The sequence below is a fragment of the Schistocerca gregaria genome, chromosome 8 (assembly GCF_023897955.1).
Source record: "Schistocerca gregaria isolate iqSchGreg1 chromosome 8, iqSchGreg1.2, whole genome shotgun sequence".
Taxonomy (NCBI): domain Eukaryota; kingdom Metazoa; phylum Arthropoda; class Insecta; order Orthoptera; family Acrididae; genus Schistocerca; species Schistocerca gregaria.
Window position 1 is genome coordinate 280,059,304 of NC_064927.1, and position 17,164 is coordinate 280,076,467.

Genomic DNA, 17,164 nt, shown 5'->3' on the forward strand with positions numbered 1-17,164 from the left:
AGAAGCCCGAATAACACAGGACTGACGTACTAGGGGCCACAATAATAAGGAACTGATAATGGCCAGTTACTAGCTGAAATCTAGATTTGCTTTAATAAAGCCTAAAAGGAAAGGATGACTGATTGCTGTGTTCCATCATTTTGAAAGTCTTATCACAGTCATTGAGCGCATTCCCAATTCCTAATGGAGGGTAACCTTATGCAATAAAATGACAATGATGGTATAAAGTTACTGAATTATAACAATACAAACTGTTTATTTACCAGACATGCACTTAACATTTATAGTCCAGTCAACAGAAATAATACTACTCAATACTCACTGTCCCTAAAGAATATCTGCTCTGGGTAATGTAGAGGCACAATATAATTACTGGGAAGTGTGTTAGCACAGGTGTCAAAACTAATAATTTCTGAAGATATGATGTTACAGTGTTATATAATAATGTTAAGTAAGTAAGGATATGAAAGAAAAGGCTTGTGTGTGAGACTCTGGCATAAGCAGAATAAATCACAAAGCAAAAAACTGATTGCTAAATCTCCTTCATCCACAAAGACAGGATAAAGAGAAATAGTTGGAACTGGAAGAACTATGCAGCAGACACCCAAAATGCAAACCACAGCACGACAGGATGAAGCATAAATTAACACTGAACTGCAAACGAACAAACCAAACAAGGATAATGACCAAGGAAAGCAGGATAGGTGCCTACTTTACCAACCTTTTGATCAGTTCCATTAAAACTGATTTCTTGGAGCTCAGGAGACATCAGTCCTCCACATTACTATGATATACTGATGGCATCCTCCATATATGAAGCTGTTGCCAACCTGAACAATTAAATTTTCATACACAGAGTTAAATCATTTTGTGACGTATATAATGTCACATTTCCTTTAATAACCAATAAGCAGAAAATGCAAAGAAAGCAGTTCAGCTTCTCAAAGTGGACCTGAATCAGATATGTTTTTACTATGTTGATGGCACTAAAAAGCCCCACTGTCATGGCTAAAGTAGTGGGCAGTAACCTACCAGAGGACTCCTCTTCCTTCCTTATGTCAGAAGCTGAAAATGTCAAAATCAGTATTGTTGGAGCATCAAACATACAGCCACAAATCTCTGCTCTTGCAAATGAATTTGTACGATGATCAATCAAACATTCTGTGCTCCGAAAATAGAGTACCATTACTTATATCAGTATTCAAGATGATAAAGAAATAATTTCTTTAGAGTAGTTACTCATAAATAGAATGCCTTTGTTTACAAATGTGGATAAGAAAGGGCAGTGATAGTTTGGGAGACTACAGAAAGACCCTACATGTGATGGTCACAAGCAGTGTGTCTTTTTGAGCTTTCATATGCTTTAGCGGCCATGTTCCTCACTCCATAATCAAGGTAGGTATCTTGATTATTGTAACCTAACAGTAGTTTTTAGAATTAGATGCTAACACAGTTGTGATGATGTGCTGAATTTAAACAAGACCAATAAAATAGCATATACGTAATTACTTTTTATTATTTCCGCAACATCCTTTATGAAGATTCTCTGCCACAAAGCAATATTGTTGTGCATTCTGAAAAGGGATAAAGGTAAGCTCTATGATAAACCTGTAAAGTGCAAGCCATTCACTTTCCTGTCCAGAGCAGCAAGTGTAGACAACTTGGTCAAAATAGCACCACCAGTATATGGTGGTACAAATACTGACTTTGGTGAGTAAACCATAACAGATGCTGGATCTATAATCTATCTACCTATCTATACCCAGATCCCGCTCCAGCTAGTACCGGGTCTGGGTGCTGATGAGTCCTCTCCATTTCGCTCTGTCTTCCCACCACTTTTCTTCCTCCACTTGCTGCCAGGTCACATCTCTTCTTTCCATAGATATTCTCATTCCTGTTTTCCACTGTATTCTTGGGTGCCCTCTAGGTCTTTTTCAATCCATCTTTAGTTATTCCACAATTTTGGAGAGTGTCTGCCCATGCATCCTCTTAACATGCCCGTATCATCTTAATCTGGTCCCTCCCCCTCATACTTTCTTGTTCAAGGTGCTTCCTAATATCTACATTCCTTACTCTGTCCATTCTCTTTTTTCCTTAACTGCTCTGAGAAATTTAATTTCCCATGCTTGCATTGCAGTCTGCTCCAATCTCTTTCTGTCATTGTCCATATTTCTCCTCCATGCGTTACAATAGGGAAGTAAATGCTCATACATTAGGAGTTTTGCTTTTTCTGGAACTTCCTTATTCCAAATCAGGTGTTTTATTGTTTGGTAGAAATTGGCTCCCTTCTGTAGCCTCCTATTAATTTCATTGGTTATTCTTCCATCACTAGATATTTCACTCCCTAAATAAGTGAAACTGTCTACCACTTTGAGGGATTCTCCATTCAAAGTAATATTTCCATTGATCCCTTTGTCTCTTCCAACTACCATTACTTCACTCTTATCTTTATTTATTTTTAATCCATACCTTTTCATTATTTCCTTCCACACATCAAGTTTTAACTGTACATCTACCCCTTTATTGTCCCATTTTACCATATCATCTGCAAAAATCATCTTTTTGTCTTCTTCTTTTACTACATCTTTAACTGCCCTATTCATTCCCTCCATCACAACATTAAAAAGTGCAGGAGATAGTATACTTCCCTGTTTAAATTCTTGTCTTATTTCGAACTATTCAGAGTTCCCAATGGTGTTCTAATTCTACAATTGTGTCCTCTGTACATTGTCTTTATTACATTAATGTATCCATCTTCTATATCTATCTTCTTCATTTCTTCCCAGAGTCTTTCCTTGTTAACTGAGTCATATGCCTTTTCTATGTCTATAAAAACCATTATCACCCTTTTGTTATACTCCCAACTTTTTTCCATTAGTTGACAGATAGAAAATATCAGCTTGATCGTGCTTCTTCCTTTCCTAAGCCCATGCTGTTCTTCACTCAGCTCCTTTTCTATCTTCTCACTTATTCGATGTAATAAAATTCTTTCAAAAGTCTTGGCTATATGACTCATAAGGATTATTCCTCTGTAGTTTTTACAAAGTCTTGTATAGCCTTTTTTTGAAGATGGGAACAATGACTTCTCTCCTCCAATCATCAGGTATTGTACTATTTCTCCACACACTTGATAGTACTCTATACGGTCATTGCATTCTCACTGGACCTGCTGCTCTTATCATGACCACTGACACTTCATCAGGTCCTGGGGCTTTGCCCCACGTTCATCTTTTTCACAGCTATTTCCATTTCTTCCCATTTAATTTGTACTAATTCTGCTTTCCAACTTCGCTCAATTACTCCATTATTTGCTGTTTCCTCGTGTACCTGGCCTTTGATTGTTTCACCATACACAATTATTAACCCGGCTCCATGGAGGTAGGATCCCCTTCCCTATTCCTCCACTGGGGTGGTTCCTTGTGGCACGTCCACATTGAGGGGGTGGGCATCCTAAACTTCAGAAGGCTGGAGTGATAGGATGGCCGAGTTCAGGCAGGGACCCAATCCCGTGGGGCATAACACAGAACCCATGCCCAGGGTTACGGGCAGAGAAGAAAGACTTCGGAACAGAATAGTTGAGAGATGAGGCAACCCTCCTTTCTGGGGATTAAATGAGAAGGGAACTAAAGCCTTGTGGTGGAGGAGAAACTCCTAAGGCTAAGCGAGACAACCCCAACAGAAAATCCTTTCTTGCGTTAGGCCTAGCAAGCCTGTAGGAAAGTCTTCATATATTGCTTTAAAAACGCAGATGAGCCTTGGATCCTCTCAGAACAAATTCACTTCTTCTGGATTTCATGTCACCTGTCTCCATCTAACAGACATCTTTATCCAAACTGCTGTATATTCTACATCCACTGATAAAATTAAAACTTATCATTATGTTTTCAATTTCTATTTCATTTTAACTTGCTGTGTTTCTCTTGGCTTGGGACCTAGGAAGACCTAGCTATCTAATACTATAAAAATCCCATTTTTATTATACCCTTTCTTCAATTTTTCTACATTAAAGGATCCTAAAAGCTTTCATGTATTTTGACTTTCTATGGCTAACTGTTGATGCATTCAAACCTAAAAAATAATATTTTGAACATATTTCATGAAAAATCGGGCCACTCAACAGTTCTCTAAATTTTCTGTCATAAATAGAAGTAACATAAATAAGACTTCTGTTAAAAAACTTATAGTATCAGTTAATGTTGGTGAGCAAAAGATGTGGATATCTAACAATTTGGATTGTCATTACAAGCTTGTCAAAATATGATCAGTTTATAACACAAAACCATCCTAGATGGAAAATATAATTACCTTAGGAAGATATTTTGCTTTCTGTTCTTGTGTACCGTTTTTGTTGATTTGGTTAACACAAAGATTCGAATGTGCCCCATAACTAAGAGCAACTGCTGCACTCCCACGTGATATTTCTTCCATAACTACAACATGATTTAAATATCCCAGGTCAGATCCTCCAAATTCTGTAGGGACTGTCATACCCAGCATTCCAAGGTCACCAAGCTTCTTCCAAAATTCCTGTACAATCATTTTTTTTTATTTTCTTGTAGTGAAAACACAAAAGCTAAACAATCCTTATTCAAAACTAGCAAAATAAGCAGCTGCCTGCTCTAAGGTTACAAACATTTTCACATAAACAAATAGGACAACAAAAATTGATATAACATACTATTGAAAAAAATATGATTGTTTCTTACCCTCATTTCAGAAAATTCATTTTTCTTGTCAATTTCTGCAGCCTTCGGTGCAAGTTCCTTCTGGACAAAATTAAAGACAGTCTGGCGAAGCTAGGGTAAAATCAAAGACTAATTTTAGATACTCACAGAATAATAAAAACTCTTAACACAAAAAATATTTTAATCATCACAGAGGCAGAAAATAAACTAAACTGATGATGAAATTTTTTACACATCATTTAGTGATAAAATATTCTTGATAAACAGCTACAAATAACAGAGATTTGTAAGTTTTACACATCTATAATTTTACTCCATCATCACTTTTATCTGACAGCTGGTATGAGATTCGTTAATCTTTCCTTCCTTTCCAGAACCCTATATCAAGACAATGTCGCGTCGGGACTGCTATGGTACTTATCATATCTTATGTAAGCTATTATGGGATTGTCACTCCCAAAGATATTTTAAAGATACTGCAAGGTCTTCTCCAAGGAAGAATGTGTGTACACCTTCTGTCTGTATTTAGTGTTCTGCATGGTCAAATGTTACAACTTTTTCAAAGTGTTTGCACATCACATAACCAAGGTGGGATGTGGGGATCAGTCTAGTACTTACTTTGATGGATGTGGAAAGCCATCTAAAATCCACATCCAGGCTGGCCGGCACAATTACTTCCCATTGTTATTCCATGAGGCAGATCTGATCTGGGGTCAGCATGCCTCCTCATGTCCCAGAAGTGAGCACTTTAACGCATATGACTATCTGTGTGGGTTAGGGGCTTGTTAATTTTTGGTTATAGGAGATTAAATTAATGAACAAAATATCAATACACAAAACAAAGTAATCCACTTATTTAGGAAATAACATTAAATCCTGGAAACATTAAAGGCATATATACACTGCCTTACAAGAAAAGTGAAGCACAGAAAGACCTGGATGGATGTTAATGTAACTTTGTACAGATGCACACCATTGGCAGATATGTAAATGATTAGAGTTACAACTCTGTGCCAGGTAAACCATGGACACCAGAGTGCATTAGTGTTGTTATCAGACCCCATAAGGTACATAATTTACGTGAACAGCTTCAGATACTGAAGGTCATGGAGATGATACATACTCATGTGAGACAGCATCATCAGCACCTGACAGAGCAGGAAAGAGGCCTCATTATGGGTCTGGATTTGGCGAGTTCATCAAATCGTCCAATATCCAGTTCTGTGGGGCATTGGAATATGACAGTGATCAGACTTGGGCTGCATGGGAACATGAGGGAATACACAAGCAACATAAAAGTTCCAGACGACCATACACGACCACCACAAGGCAGAATTGGCATATTATGTACCAAACACATTATAACACATAGACATATCTGCACCTGTCATCCGAGAACAAGTAATGGACTCCCTGCAGTATTCTGTATTGTTCCACACCACTGGTCTGTCTGAAATGTAAAAATTATCTGGTGCAAATTGTGTACGGTCAGAAGGACATTGTACAATACGGACCAATTGAAAGAGTCAGTTCAACTGTTAACACACTGACTTAATATTCAAAAGCATCGAGTCTGGTCATCTTGGTTTAGAGTTTCTATGTTTTTCCTGAATCATCTCAAGCAAATGGCGGTGTGATTCTTATCCTCATAAAAATTCACTCATATGCTCTAACCAGCTGTCAAAGCACAAAAAAACCAAATATGCTCGTCTTTAAAAGACTGATGAAGTGGGGGACCAGCTGCCTCAGTCCTCATTCCCCCATCCTCACAAAAAATTCTCGCATGCTAAGATATTCATATTCTTTTAGCACACAACTTCTAAATTTTCTTCTAAGTTTCTGTCCATAGTGAAGCCTTCATACTCAGCATCTCCATCTATCTGCCACACCTATATATGTCTCCACAAACACCCCCCACTCTCTCTCTCTCTCTTTCCCACTGTCATTCTTCTTGTACCACAATTTTTCTCTCCCACTGACACATTCCTTTCTTTCTCACTTACAGTCCACCGTCTTTATTTCAATGCCACTGTCTTTTCTCTACACATGTCCTTGAGGAAGGTTTGCTTGAGGTTCTGATACCTAGACCTAGAAACTCTAACATGCGAGTGTAAGGAAAGAGGGCAAAATTTTTTTTTTTCATGTTAAAGCTCCCGGGTGGGTGGGGGAACGCATGTGGGAGTCCAGACACTGCCCAGATCTAAATATGGTCTCCACTCATCTTATTTGTCATTTCCATTGTTCCATCTCTCTTTTAATCCCACTGCAACTATCTCTACCCACTGCTACTGTCTTCATCCACCTCTCTCTCTCTTTCACTGCCTCTTTCCCTCTCCCACCATCACTGTCTCCTCTCTCCTGTTCTTCCACTGGCACTGTCTCTCTGCTACTTTCTTTTAGCACAAAACAGTGAGAATACATTCACATGCCAAAATTTTTGGTGCGGGAGGAGTAATGAGGCAGCTGATTCCCCACTTTTCCGTCACACCCTTTGAAAGATGAGCATATTCACATTTTTTGTGCTTAAACAGGAATATTTTTTTTTTTTTTCCATCCTGTACCCTTTATTTCCTGGTACAGAAGGGTGTGCAGCTCATATAAAACAAATTCTGTAAGTCAATAAAGAATAAAAATTTATTTATGTATTTCAACAGACTTACACACACTGGCACATAAAAACAACAAATAAGTATGCATAATATATGGTTAACACAAAATCATCTCACGTCCAACACAAGTCACCTTTACTTAAAAATGCACAACATTTTTAGGCTACACCTACAGTCAGGGGCCATGGCAAGGGGAGGGGGGCTATAGCTCGCTCCCCCCACCCTCCTCACATTAATCATATTACCCACCAACAAGCAACAGTACCTCCATTATGACAGCTGCCACCCATTCCACATCAAACAATCCCTTCCCTATACCTTAGGTCTTCGTGGCAAACGAATCTGCTCCAGTACTGAATCCCTGAACCATTACACCAACAACCTGAAAACAGCTTTCGCCTCCCACAACTACCCTCCCAACCTGGTACAGAAGCAAATAACCAGAGCCACTTCCTCATCCCCTCAAACCGAGAACCTCCCACAGAAGAACCCCAAAAGTGCCCCACTTGTGACAGGATACTTTCCAGGACTGGATCAGACTCAGAAAGTGGCTCTCCAGCAGGGATATGACTTCATGAAATCCTGCCCTGAAATGAGATCCATCCTTCATGAAATCCTCCCCACTCCACCAAGAGTGTCTTTCCGCCGTCCACCTAACCTTCGTAACCTCTTGGTTCGTCCCTATGAAATCCCCAAACCACCTTCCCTACCCTCTGGCTCCTACCCTTGTAACTGCCCCCGGTGTAAAACCTGTCCCATGCACCCTCCCACCCTCACCTACTCCAGTCCTGTAACCCGGAAGGTGTGCACGATCAAAGGCAGAGCCACGGCTGAAAGCACCCATGTGATTTACCAACTGACCTGCCTACACTGTGAAGCTTTGTATGTGGGAATGACCAGCAACAAACTGTCCATTCGCATGAATGGACACAGGCAGACAGTGTTTGTTGATAATGAGGATCACCCTGTGGCTAAACATGCCTTGGTGCACGGCCAGCACATCTTGGCACAGTTTTACACAGTCCGGGTTATCTGGATACTTCCCACTAACACCAACCTGTCAGAACTCCGGAGATGGGAAGTTGCCCTTCAGTATATCCTCTCTTCTCGTTACCCACCAGGCCTCAACCTCCGCTAATTTCAAGTTGCCAGCGCTCATACCTCACCTGTCATTCAACATCTTTGCCTCTGTACTTCTGCCTCGACTGACATTTCTGCCCAAACTCTTTGCCTTTACAAATGTCTGCTTGTGTCTGTGTATGTGCGGATGCGTGTGTGTGTGTGTGTGTGTGTGTGTGTGTGTGTGTGTGTGTGTGTGTGTGTGCGCGCGCGCGCGAGAGTGTATGTATACCTGTCCTTTTTTCCCCTTAAGGTAAGTCTTTCCGCTCCTGGGATTGGAATGACTGCTTTTCCTCTCCCTTAAAACCCACATCATGAACAAAACACACAAACACACACAGAATTACTAGCTTTCGCAACCGATGGTTGCTTCTTCAGGAAGGAGAGGGAAAGACGAAAGGATGTGGGTTTTAAGGGAGAGGGTAAGGAGTCATTCCAATCCCGGGAACGGAAAGACTTCCCTTGGGGGAAAAAAAGGACAGGTGTACACTCGCGCACACACACACACACACACACACACACACACACACACACACACACATATCCATCCGCACATACACAGACACAAGCAGAAATATGTCTGCTTGTGTCTGTGTATGTGCGGATGGATGTGTGTGTGTGTGTGTGTGTGTGTGTGTGTGTGTGTGTGTGTGTGTGTGTGCGCGAGTGTACACCTGTCCTTTTTTTCCCCTAAGGGAAGTCTTTCCGCTCCCGGGGTTGGAATGACTCCTTACCCTCTCCCTTAAAACCCACACCCTTTCGTCTTTCCATCTCCTTCCTGAAGAAGCAACCATCGGTTGCGAAAGCTAGTAATTCTGTGTGTGTGTTTTGTTCATGTGCCTATCTGCCGGTGCTTTCCCGCTTGGTAAGTCTTGAAATCTTTGTTTTTAATATATTTTTCCCATGTGGAAGTTTCTTTCTATTTTATTTACAACTTTGTTTATATATATATATATATATATATATATATATATATATATATATATATATATATATATATATATAAAAATCAAGTTCAAGTTTTCCATTCACGTCATCATCTGTATCCAGAAAATTAATGAAAATTTATTTATTGTAATTTCATCTTTTTTTATAGTTTATGTAATTTATAAAATCTCCCATGTTAAAATAAGTTTTTTTTTTTTTTTTTTACCTTGAACTCCTAGACAGTTACCAAAAACTACTTGAAGTAACTTCAAATTTTACCACTTTGTCAGTGGAGGACTCTCCGTTTGTTAAACGATATTCCAATGCCCCCCCCCCCCCTCCATTAGCCCCCCCCCCCCCCCTCCGTCCTCCCTAGACTGACTTCTAGAATCACCTCTGCCTACGGTATACCACAAAATGATGAGGTGTTTAATTTGTAAGTACAAAAAATTTCATAAGACAAAATAATTTTCTGCGAGGTCCTTATGCCATCAGGTGGCACCATATAATGATTTCCAAGTCAAGACATCCTGTATAGGTGTGAAGTGCCCACTATAGAGAGATAGTGTGTCGAAAGTGTTACTGGTGGGAAAATGGTGACCAAGTGACAGTGACCTCAGAACCCTTGTGATGACCCCAGAACCTTTGCCGTGTGTTCTCTACATCAGTTAAAACTACATTTAAGCCTGATGTGTACATAAGGTAAATTTGAACATCTGGGTCTCAGCAATGGATAATGATATCAAAAAAAATTTCAAAGTTCCTCAACAACACCATCTTAAGAATACACACTGACAAGCAAAAACAATATGACCACTGCCCAACACAACACTGAATGCCGCCTGGTGGTGTTGCGGACACTTGACATGGTAAAAAAAGTATGTAAGCGGAGCAGACACGGACGGGTGATGGTGCGCACATGTGGCAGAACTCTGCCGACATTTAAGAACAATTTGGCCAAGAATATGTTCTTGCATGGAAAGAATATACTGAGATGACGAAAGTCAAGGGATAGTGACCTGTACCTATGCATATTGCAGTAGTATCACGTACATGAGGCATAAAAGGGCAGAGCACTGGCAGAGCTGTCATTTCTACTCAGGTGATTCATGTGAAAAGGTTTCCAATGTGATTATGGCCACATGGCGGGAATTAACAGACTTTGAACATGAAATGGTAGTAGGAGCAAGACACATGGGACATTCCATTTTCAAAATCATTAGGTTATTCAATATTCTGAGATCCACAGTGTCAGGACTGTGCCAAAAATACCAAATCTCAGGCTTACCTCTATCATGGTCAACACAGTGGCCGACTATCATCACTTAACAACTGAGACTAGTGGCATTTTGTGGAGATGTCAGAGATAACAGACAAGCAACACTGCATGAAATAACTGCCGAAATCAATGTGGAACATATGATAAACATATCAGCTAGGATATTGCAGCAAAATGTGGTGTGGCGTTAATGGGCTATGGCAGCAGACTACCAATACAAGTGGCTATGCTAACAATATGACATTACTTGCAGTGCCTTTCCTGGGCTTGTGGGCATATCCGTTGGACCCTAGATGACTAGAAAACCAGGGCCTGTTCAAATGATTCGTGACTTCACTTGGTAAGAGCTGATGGTTGGGTTTGAATATGTCACATACTCCAGTGACCTATGGTTCCAAGTTGTCAAGAAGGCACTATGTAAGCTTATGATGGCTCCATAATGGTGTGGGCTGTGGTTACATGGAATGGACCGAGTCCTCAGGCCCAACTGCACTGACAATTGACTGGAAACGGTTACGTTTGGCTATTTGGAGATCATTTACAGCCATTCATAGACTTCTTGTTCCCATGACAATAACCACATCACCAAGCCACAGCCATTCATGATTGGTTTGAAGAATATTCTTGACAATTAGAGTTAATGATTTGGCCACCCACATTGCCCAACATGAATCCCAGCAAACTTTTATGGGATATAATCAAAAAGGTAAGTTTGTATGCAACATCCTGCACTAGCAACAGTTGCGCAGTTATGGATGACTATAGAGGAAGCATGGCTGAATATTTCTATAGGAGACTTAACAACAACTTCTTGTGTCCTTGCCATGTGTCCAGTTGCTGCACTATGCTGGAAAAAATGAGGTCAGGTACAATATTAGGAACCATCCCACGACTTTTGTCACCTCAGTGTGTATTAATATATTTTGGACCTTGTATGTATTTTATCAACAATTAATATTTATTTCGGATCTGTTACACATCTATTTATTAATTTTTTAGATAAAATTTAAACCAATTGTTAGTGACTATTAAAGCTAGTGACTAGTATTTTATTGTTAATTGTGTAAATGATTGTTCTAGGAAAATAACTCTTAGCTTCATTCCCACTGATTACTTCAAGAATGATGATGGAGTATGGAGCACTATTTTTTAAGGCAGCTCCCTATGTTAATAGTTGTTGCAATCACCACCGGAAGAACTGTGATTTCAGTGAAAAAATTTTTATACAGTTACAAATTAAAAGTGCCTCGATCCCATAAAAAATTTATTACAATTGTAACCAGTTTTGGTCCATTTGTAGACCATCTTCAGACCCTTCTCCAGTCGTGGAACGGAGCAGGTACCAACTGTCAAGCAAGAAACGCCAATTGCTTGTTTACCTGCTCCCTTCATCATCTCCAGTTGCCGCCACTGGAGAAGAGTCTGAAAATGGTCTACAAATAGACTGAATCTGGCCACCATTGTAATAAATGTTTTTATGTGACTACGGCTGCTTTAATTTTAACTTATATAAAAAACACATTTATACTCAGTCTTGGTTATAATGGAAGGAGTAAGTTAATAAATTGACCCTCATGATGTTTCTTTTACTTTTGAGGCTGAAGTAGCCAATCTGAAATTGATGTATATGTAAGTTTTAATTTTGCAAAAAAAGCAATGATAAAACAGCTGCTAAAATGTAATAATTCTAGTTACTTTTCTCCTAATGACTAGTTTTGACTGTATTACACAGCAGCTGCAAAGTAACTCAAAGCAGTAACTAGATTCCCCAAAGAGACGATTTCAGACAGAGATCTCGGATTTAGCTCACTGTTGCTGTTTACTTGAATAGTAACAGTGCCGTAAGAAGAAATTCTGCATGACCATACCATTCCTAGCACGAGCGCTGATGGCAATAATCTTAAATATTAGACTAGTATATAGAGATTTCTTTAGTATAATTTGCTCAGATACTTTCTTCTGTGTCAAGGATGTGTGTCGATTTTTATGTAGTAGTAGTTGTTGTTGTTATTGATGATGATGATGATGATGATGATATCTCTGCGGCGGTGGTGGTGGTGGTGGTGGTGGTGGTGGTGGTGGTGGTGGTTGTCGTCGTCTACGTTGGAGCTTTTCAGAGGAACCATACTAACATTCACTTTAAAAATTTGGGGAAATCACAAAAAGCTGAAGGACATAATATCAACATTGCCTAGAATATAACTCAGGGCCATGTTTATGTCTCCTCAACAAAACACGTAAGAGTTTTTAATACAACTGACAGATTTACCAACATAAGAGTTTCTTCAATAATGTGAGATAGCTGACATGGTTAGGTGAGCCTATTGCATTAACAATAGGGCAAATTTGGCCAGGAAGTGTATATGAAAATGACACACACTGATACACACATCCATGAGGAAACCATCCACCACCCAATGGAAAAAGAGGTGTAATTAAAATCTTCATGGACAGGACCAACACAAATTTGCAGCCACTTTATTTACATAATGAGCTGAATCACTTATAGTTGGTTTTCCAGAGAAATGGTTACTCCTGTAGGGAGGTGGATTAAACACTGTCACAGAAGAGAAAATGCAAGGCCTAGTGAGGAGCAACAGCTACCAACAAGGAAAGTTCTTCTCTCTTCTATTAACAAGATTACAAATTGTGTTGAGAAAGTATTGGCCAAACATGGAGTTGACATGATCTTACTCACCAACAAAATAAGAATGCTCAAGAACAGCAAAAGATGTACAGCATTCACTAATGTTACCTGGGATATATAAAATTCTGTGTATTTGCTGACAAATACAGTTTGGAAGCAGGAAGCACAAAAAGACATGTCAACACCATCTGCAAAACACAAACAGGAACTACCGTCTGGGGTCTAACTGACAAATCAGCCACACAGCGAAATGTTTTTCCGAGATGGGAAAAAAAAAAATTATTCAGTGAGACTAGCATTTTAGTAAAGACAAAACATTGTCATGAGCACATATATAGAAAGGCCACAGTAATTTAACAGCACCTTTATACTTTTAATAGGAGAGAAGATGATGCTAAGTTGGATAAAACATGGATGGCACCTTTGCATCAACAGAATAACAACCAATTACTTTTAATCGAGACTGATGGTGACAGTCAGAGATAATCGAGCATCCAGCGTCAAAAATTCAGGAGCCCCTGACGCACTTGCCATTTGACTTCTGAAGATGTCTTCTGCAGTCTGAGATGAAATATCAGGCAATATTTTCACATCTCAACCAAGGCCTCTCAGCATGGAAGTTTGAACTGAAGTGTTACATATCCCAGAAGTTGTCGTAAAGCAAACAAGAGAAGACACGATTGCTAGCATACTTACACCTAATATTGTCCTAAGGCATAATATTCTGGGGGAAAGCAGGTAATGTGCAAAAAGTATTCACTCTACAGAAAAATGCAAAAAGATTATTTGGTAAAGATAACTAAACATTTTGCTGAGGCCTCTTTACAGACTTAGATACATTACTCAATGGTATTTGTGCTTAAGATGGACTCAGCAATTCACAGTTAGGCCTACTTAGTTAGTTCCATGTTCAATGCATAATTTGTTGTGATACACAACAATGATGTGGAACGAGTCATTTTACAGCTGGTTGTTAGTAATTCCTACACACCACCTTTTCTACATAATGGTAATAGAACTTCTTCTACAGAATAGAAGGAGCTGTTTACCATCTCTTCTGCTTCTGTATGTATGCAGAACTACAACAGGACTACTAGAAGCAAACATATGAGCTGTGTCTAGGAATGGAATGGAGTTTTGTACTACAATGTAAAAGTCTATAAAAAGTTGTCAGTGAATACCAGGCAGGAAACTGAAAATCCCTTACATATTTAAAAAAACAATAGCATATAATATGGCAGCAACTCTTCCTACAATTTTTTGGCTCCATATTGTAAATTTTGTGCAATCGAATAGAGTATGGTAGCTACTCTATCTACAAGTTTCCGACTGGTTAGACTCGAAAACGTAAATTGTGTGCTCTCTAAAATTTGTGTTAGTCATTGGCTGTGTCAGTATATACACGGGTGATAGTAATCTGTATAATGGCACAAGTATTATATAAAAACGGAAGATGGGTAGGATACAAGAAGAAGCAGTTGGTCTTTTAGTTAGCTTCTAATACACATACAAGTAATCCCCTAAAATTACCAGTGCCGCTAGATTACCACTAAGCATAATTTGTTATTAGTATACTGAACCTAACAAAACTATTTAGTTATGGATTTATTCAATACAACTACCGAAATTTGTAAACAGATAATGACACATCCTTTCACAATATGTTACACAGCTGTAGGACCTATACGATACGTAGACTTAAATTTATTGCACTGTGTACGGTTTTACGCGCAAACGAATGTTTCATACACCACACACCACGTTTTAGAGGCGAAGAAAAAAATAAACACACCTCTCTCTGTTCTCCATTAAGGCCGTAAACATTTTCGTCAATAGGGTAGTATTTAGACATACATCTTTGCTGTATCCTGAAACTTCCTCTTAATAAACGCGGATGCAACGCTTTAAAATACTTTGCCATCGTAAGTGAACATGTACTGACACCTCAGCTAGTTTACTATTTGTACAAATACTACCCACAACTTCTAAAATACAGAACTAACTGTCGAAAGTCATCTTTCAACAGGTACCATTATCAAGATGGCATTACTACAGAACAATTGACAGTCGCCGCGAAGCAAACAAGTGCGGTAACATTGTTTATGGTGCGGATATTGTCACGTTGTATTGCCAGTATTTTTTTGGTCTCTTTCTTAATAAAATTTCTGTAAAACAACATCGATTCGTTTGTTTTTTTAACCACGGTAAACCTTTGTCTGAAAACAACTTCTAAGCAGTTAATTCGACGGCAGGTTTTACTTCTGTTGTGAAAGCTTGTAGGCGACAAGGCAAAGCAGAATGCCCGAGGAGAAGGAAATTATCAAGAAACAGAAGACTGTAAGTATATATGCCAAAAATATATTCTTTGCATGTCAGGTTCTCTGACCATATCAGGCACGTTCTCGAAAACAAAATAGAAAACCTTCCGTTCCAGGCTACACGTCAACTGAAAATAAGTACCGGTGTTTTATGACAACTACATTCGCATTGTCGTAGCACCGCAACGTAACTGTCGTTTTAATTCCATTTCAGAATAAGATTATTATCGCGTGTTACAAATAATGCGGTAGTCGACGATTCAGTAGCACAAAAAAAAAAAAATAGAAAGAAACAAGGAAACTGTACCTTATAAGTTTAATACTGGTGCTCGTAGCATCGCATAAGTTACGTAAGAAGTTAGTGTTGAGTTTCTGTGCTACATATATCGCATATCACTATGTTTCCATTTTCCCATATGGTAACCGACGTGGCTTTAACATAAAGTATTCCCCTCCTGTAATATTACACTCAAATCCCATTTTCAGTTTTGAATTTTTCTTTACTCTCCAGGGAATATTTGACATTTAAATTGGTGCTTCCTGTCAACGCATCGAACGCAGTTATGTGAACCATACAATTCGAGAAAAGATTTCATATCTGCTCATCATTATGGCAATACAAGAAGCGTTGTTTTACAGTTGACGTTCAAACCGTGTGAGTCTAAATCTACTTAAAACAGAAACCAAAAAATCGCATTTTGCTTATACTTTGAGTTCGAAAGATACACTCTTATGTTGATATAGAAAGAGCATGTCCCTTGTAAGGATTGAATCAGAGTTCCAAAATTGTTGTAGGGCCCATTCCATTAATGTTATTTTATCCATGCTGAATCATGTTGAACTTCGTGGACATTGCACTACTACTCACTAGTTGTTGAGGCAATAAGTAGTGCAGAAATGATATTTGTGGATCCTCCACGTTGATGACCTGGTGTGCTGAAAATGCCTCAGGCACTATCCAGTACATTTTCAGATTGTAACTAGATCTTATTAAATAATCAATAATTCTGGCCAGATGCTGTTGCTTCTTCGGATTGTCATACATAACATAACTTAAGAAACTTATCAGAAAATGACAATATCAATCAGAAAGCACTGATGAAAAAGTGCTGTGAATGATGCCATGAAGTACACATTTGCTGTAAATAATTCTCATCTTAAATGTGAGAAAACAAAAACAAGCCATAAACATTTTTGTGCTGCAGGGACATGACACTGACAGCACACACATTGTAGAGACACAGATAATAAGAGCAATATGTATGTGGTCACATTTTGAAGATACTATTCCTGTAATTAACCCTTCAATGCGAATAATGAGCACTTGTAATTGTAAGGCTTTCCATCTAACCATAGTTACACAGTCTCAAATACAAGTAAATAATTTTGACATCAAAGTAAATAGAAAATTTTCAAAAAATAATAAAAATGATTTAGAAGACTGCAAGTAGTGTAGGGTATTGACATCCAGCTGACTATTGCATAAAAGCTATTTGTGGGCAAACAATACTCGGACTTTCAATGAAACATTCTAAAATGATATTCTTGTACTAAAAAGGACAAAACCAATTTCTCTTCCA

The 17,164-nt window shown here is 38.8% G+C and overlaps 2 protein-coding genes across 4 annotated transcripts in view; one reads left to right on the plus strand and one right to left on the minus strand.

Annotated features, from left to right (window-relative positions):
* Positions 1-15,279, minus strand: part of LOC126284243 (isovaleryl-CoA dehydrogenase, mitochondrial) — a 53,618-nt gene extending 38,339 nt beyond the window's left edge. Inside the window, exons 1-3 of the mRNA XM_049983038.1 lie at positions 15,059-15,279; positions 4,707-4,796; positions 4,306-4,527 (exon numbers count right to left, since the gene is read on the minus strand). Of these exons, the coding sequence (XP_049838995.1) occupies positions 4,306-4,527; positions 4,707-4,796; positions 15,059-15,187 (441 nt within the window). The 5' untranslated portion in view covers positions 15,188-15,279. The remainder of the gene's footprint in view (positions 1-4,305; positions 4,528-4,706; positions 4,797-15,058) is intronic.
* Positions 15,280-15,349: 70 nt separating this feature from the next.
* LOC126284242 (bifunctional 3'-phosphoadenosine 5'-phosphosulfate synthase) overlaps positions 15,350-17,164 on the plus strand; it is a 339,327-nt gene continuing 337,512 nt past the window's right edge. For 2 of the 3 annotated variants that reach the window (XM_049983032.1, XM_049983034.1), the window contains exon 1: positions 15,359-15,603. In XM_049983032.1, coding sequence (XP_049838989.1) covers positions 15,565-15,603 — 39 coding nt within the window. In that variant the 5' untranslated portion in view covers positions 15,359-15,564. Of the gene's footprint in view, positions 15,604-17,164 lie in introns of all 3 variants that reach the window. The other variant, XM_049983031.1, reaches the window with a different exon arrangement.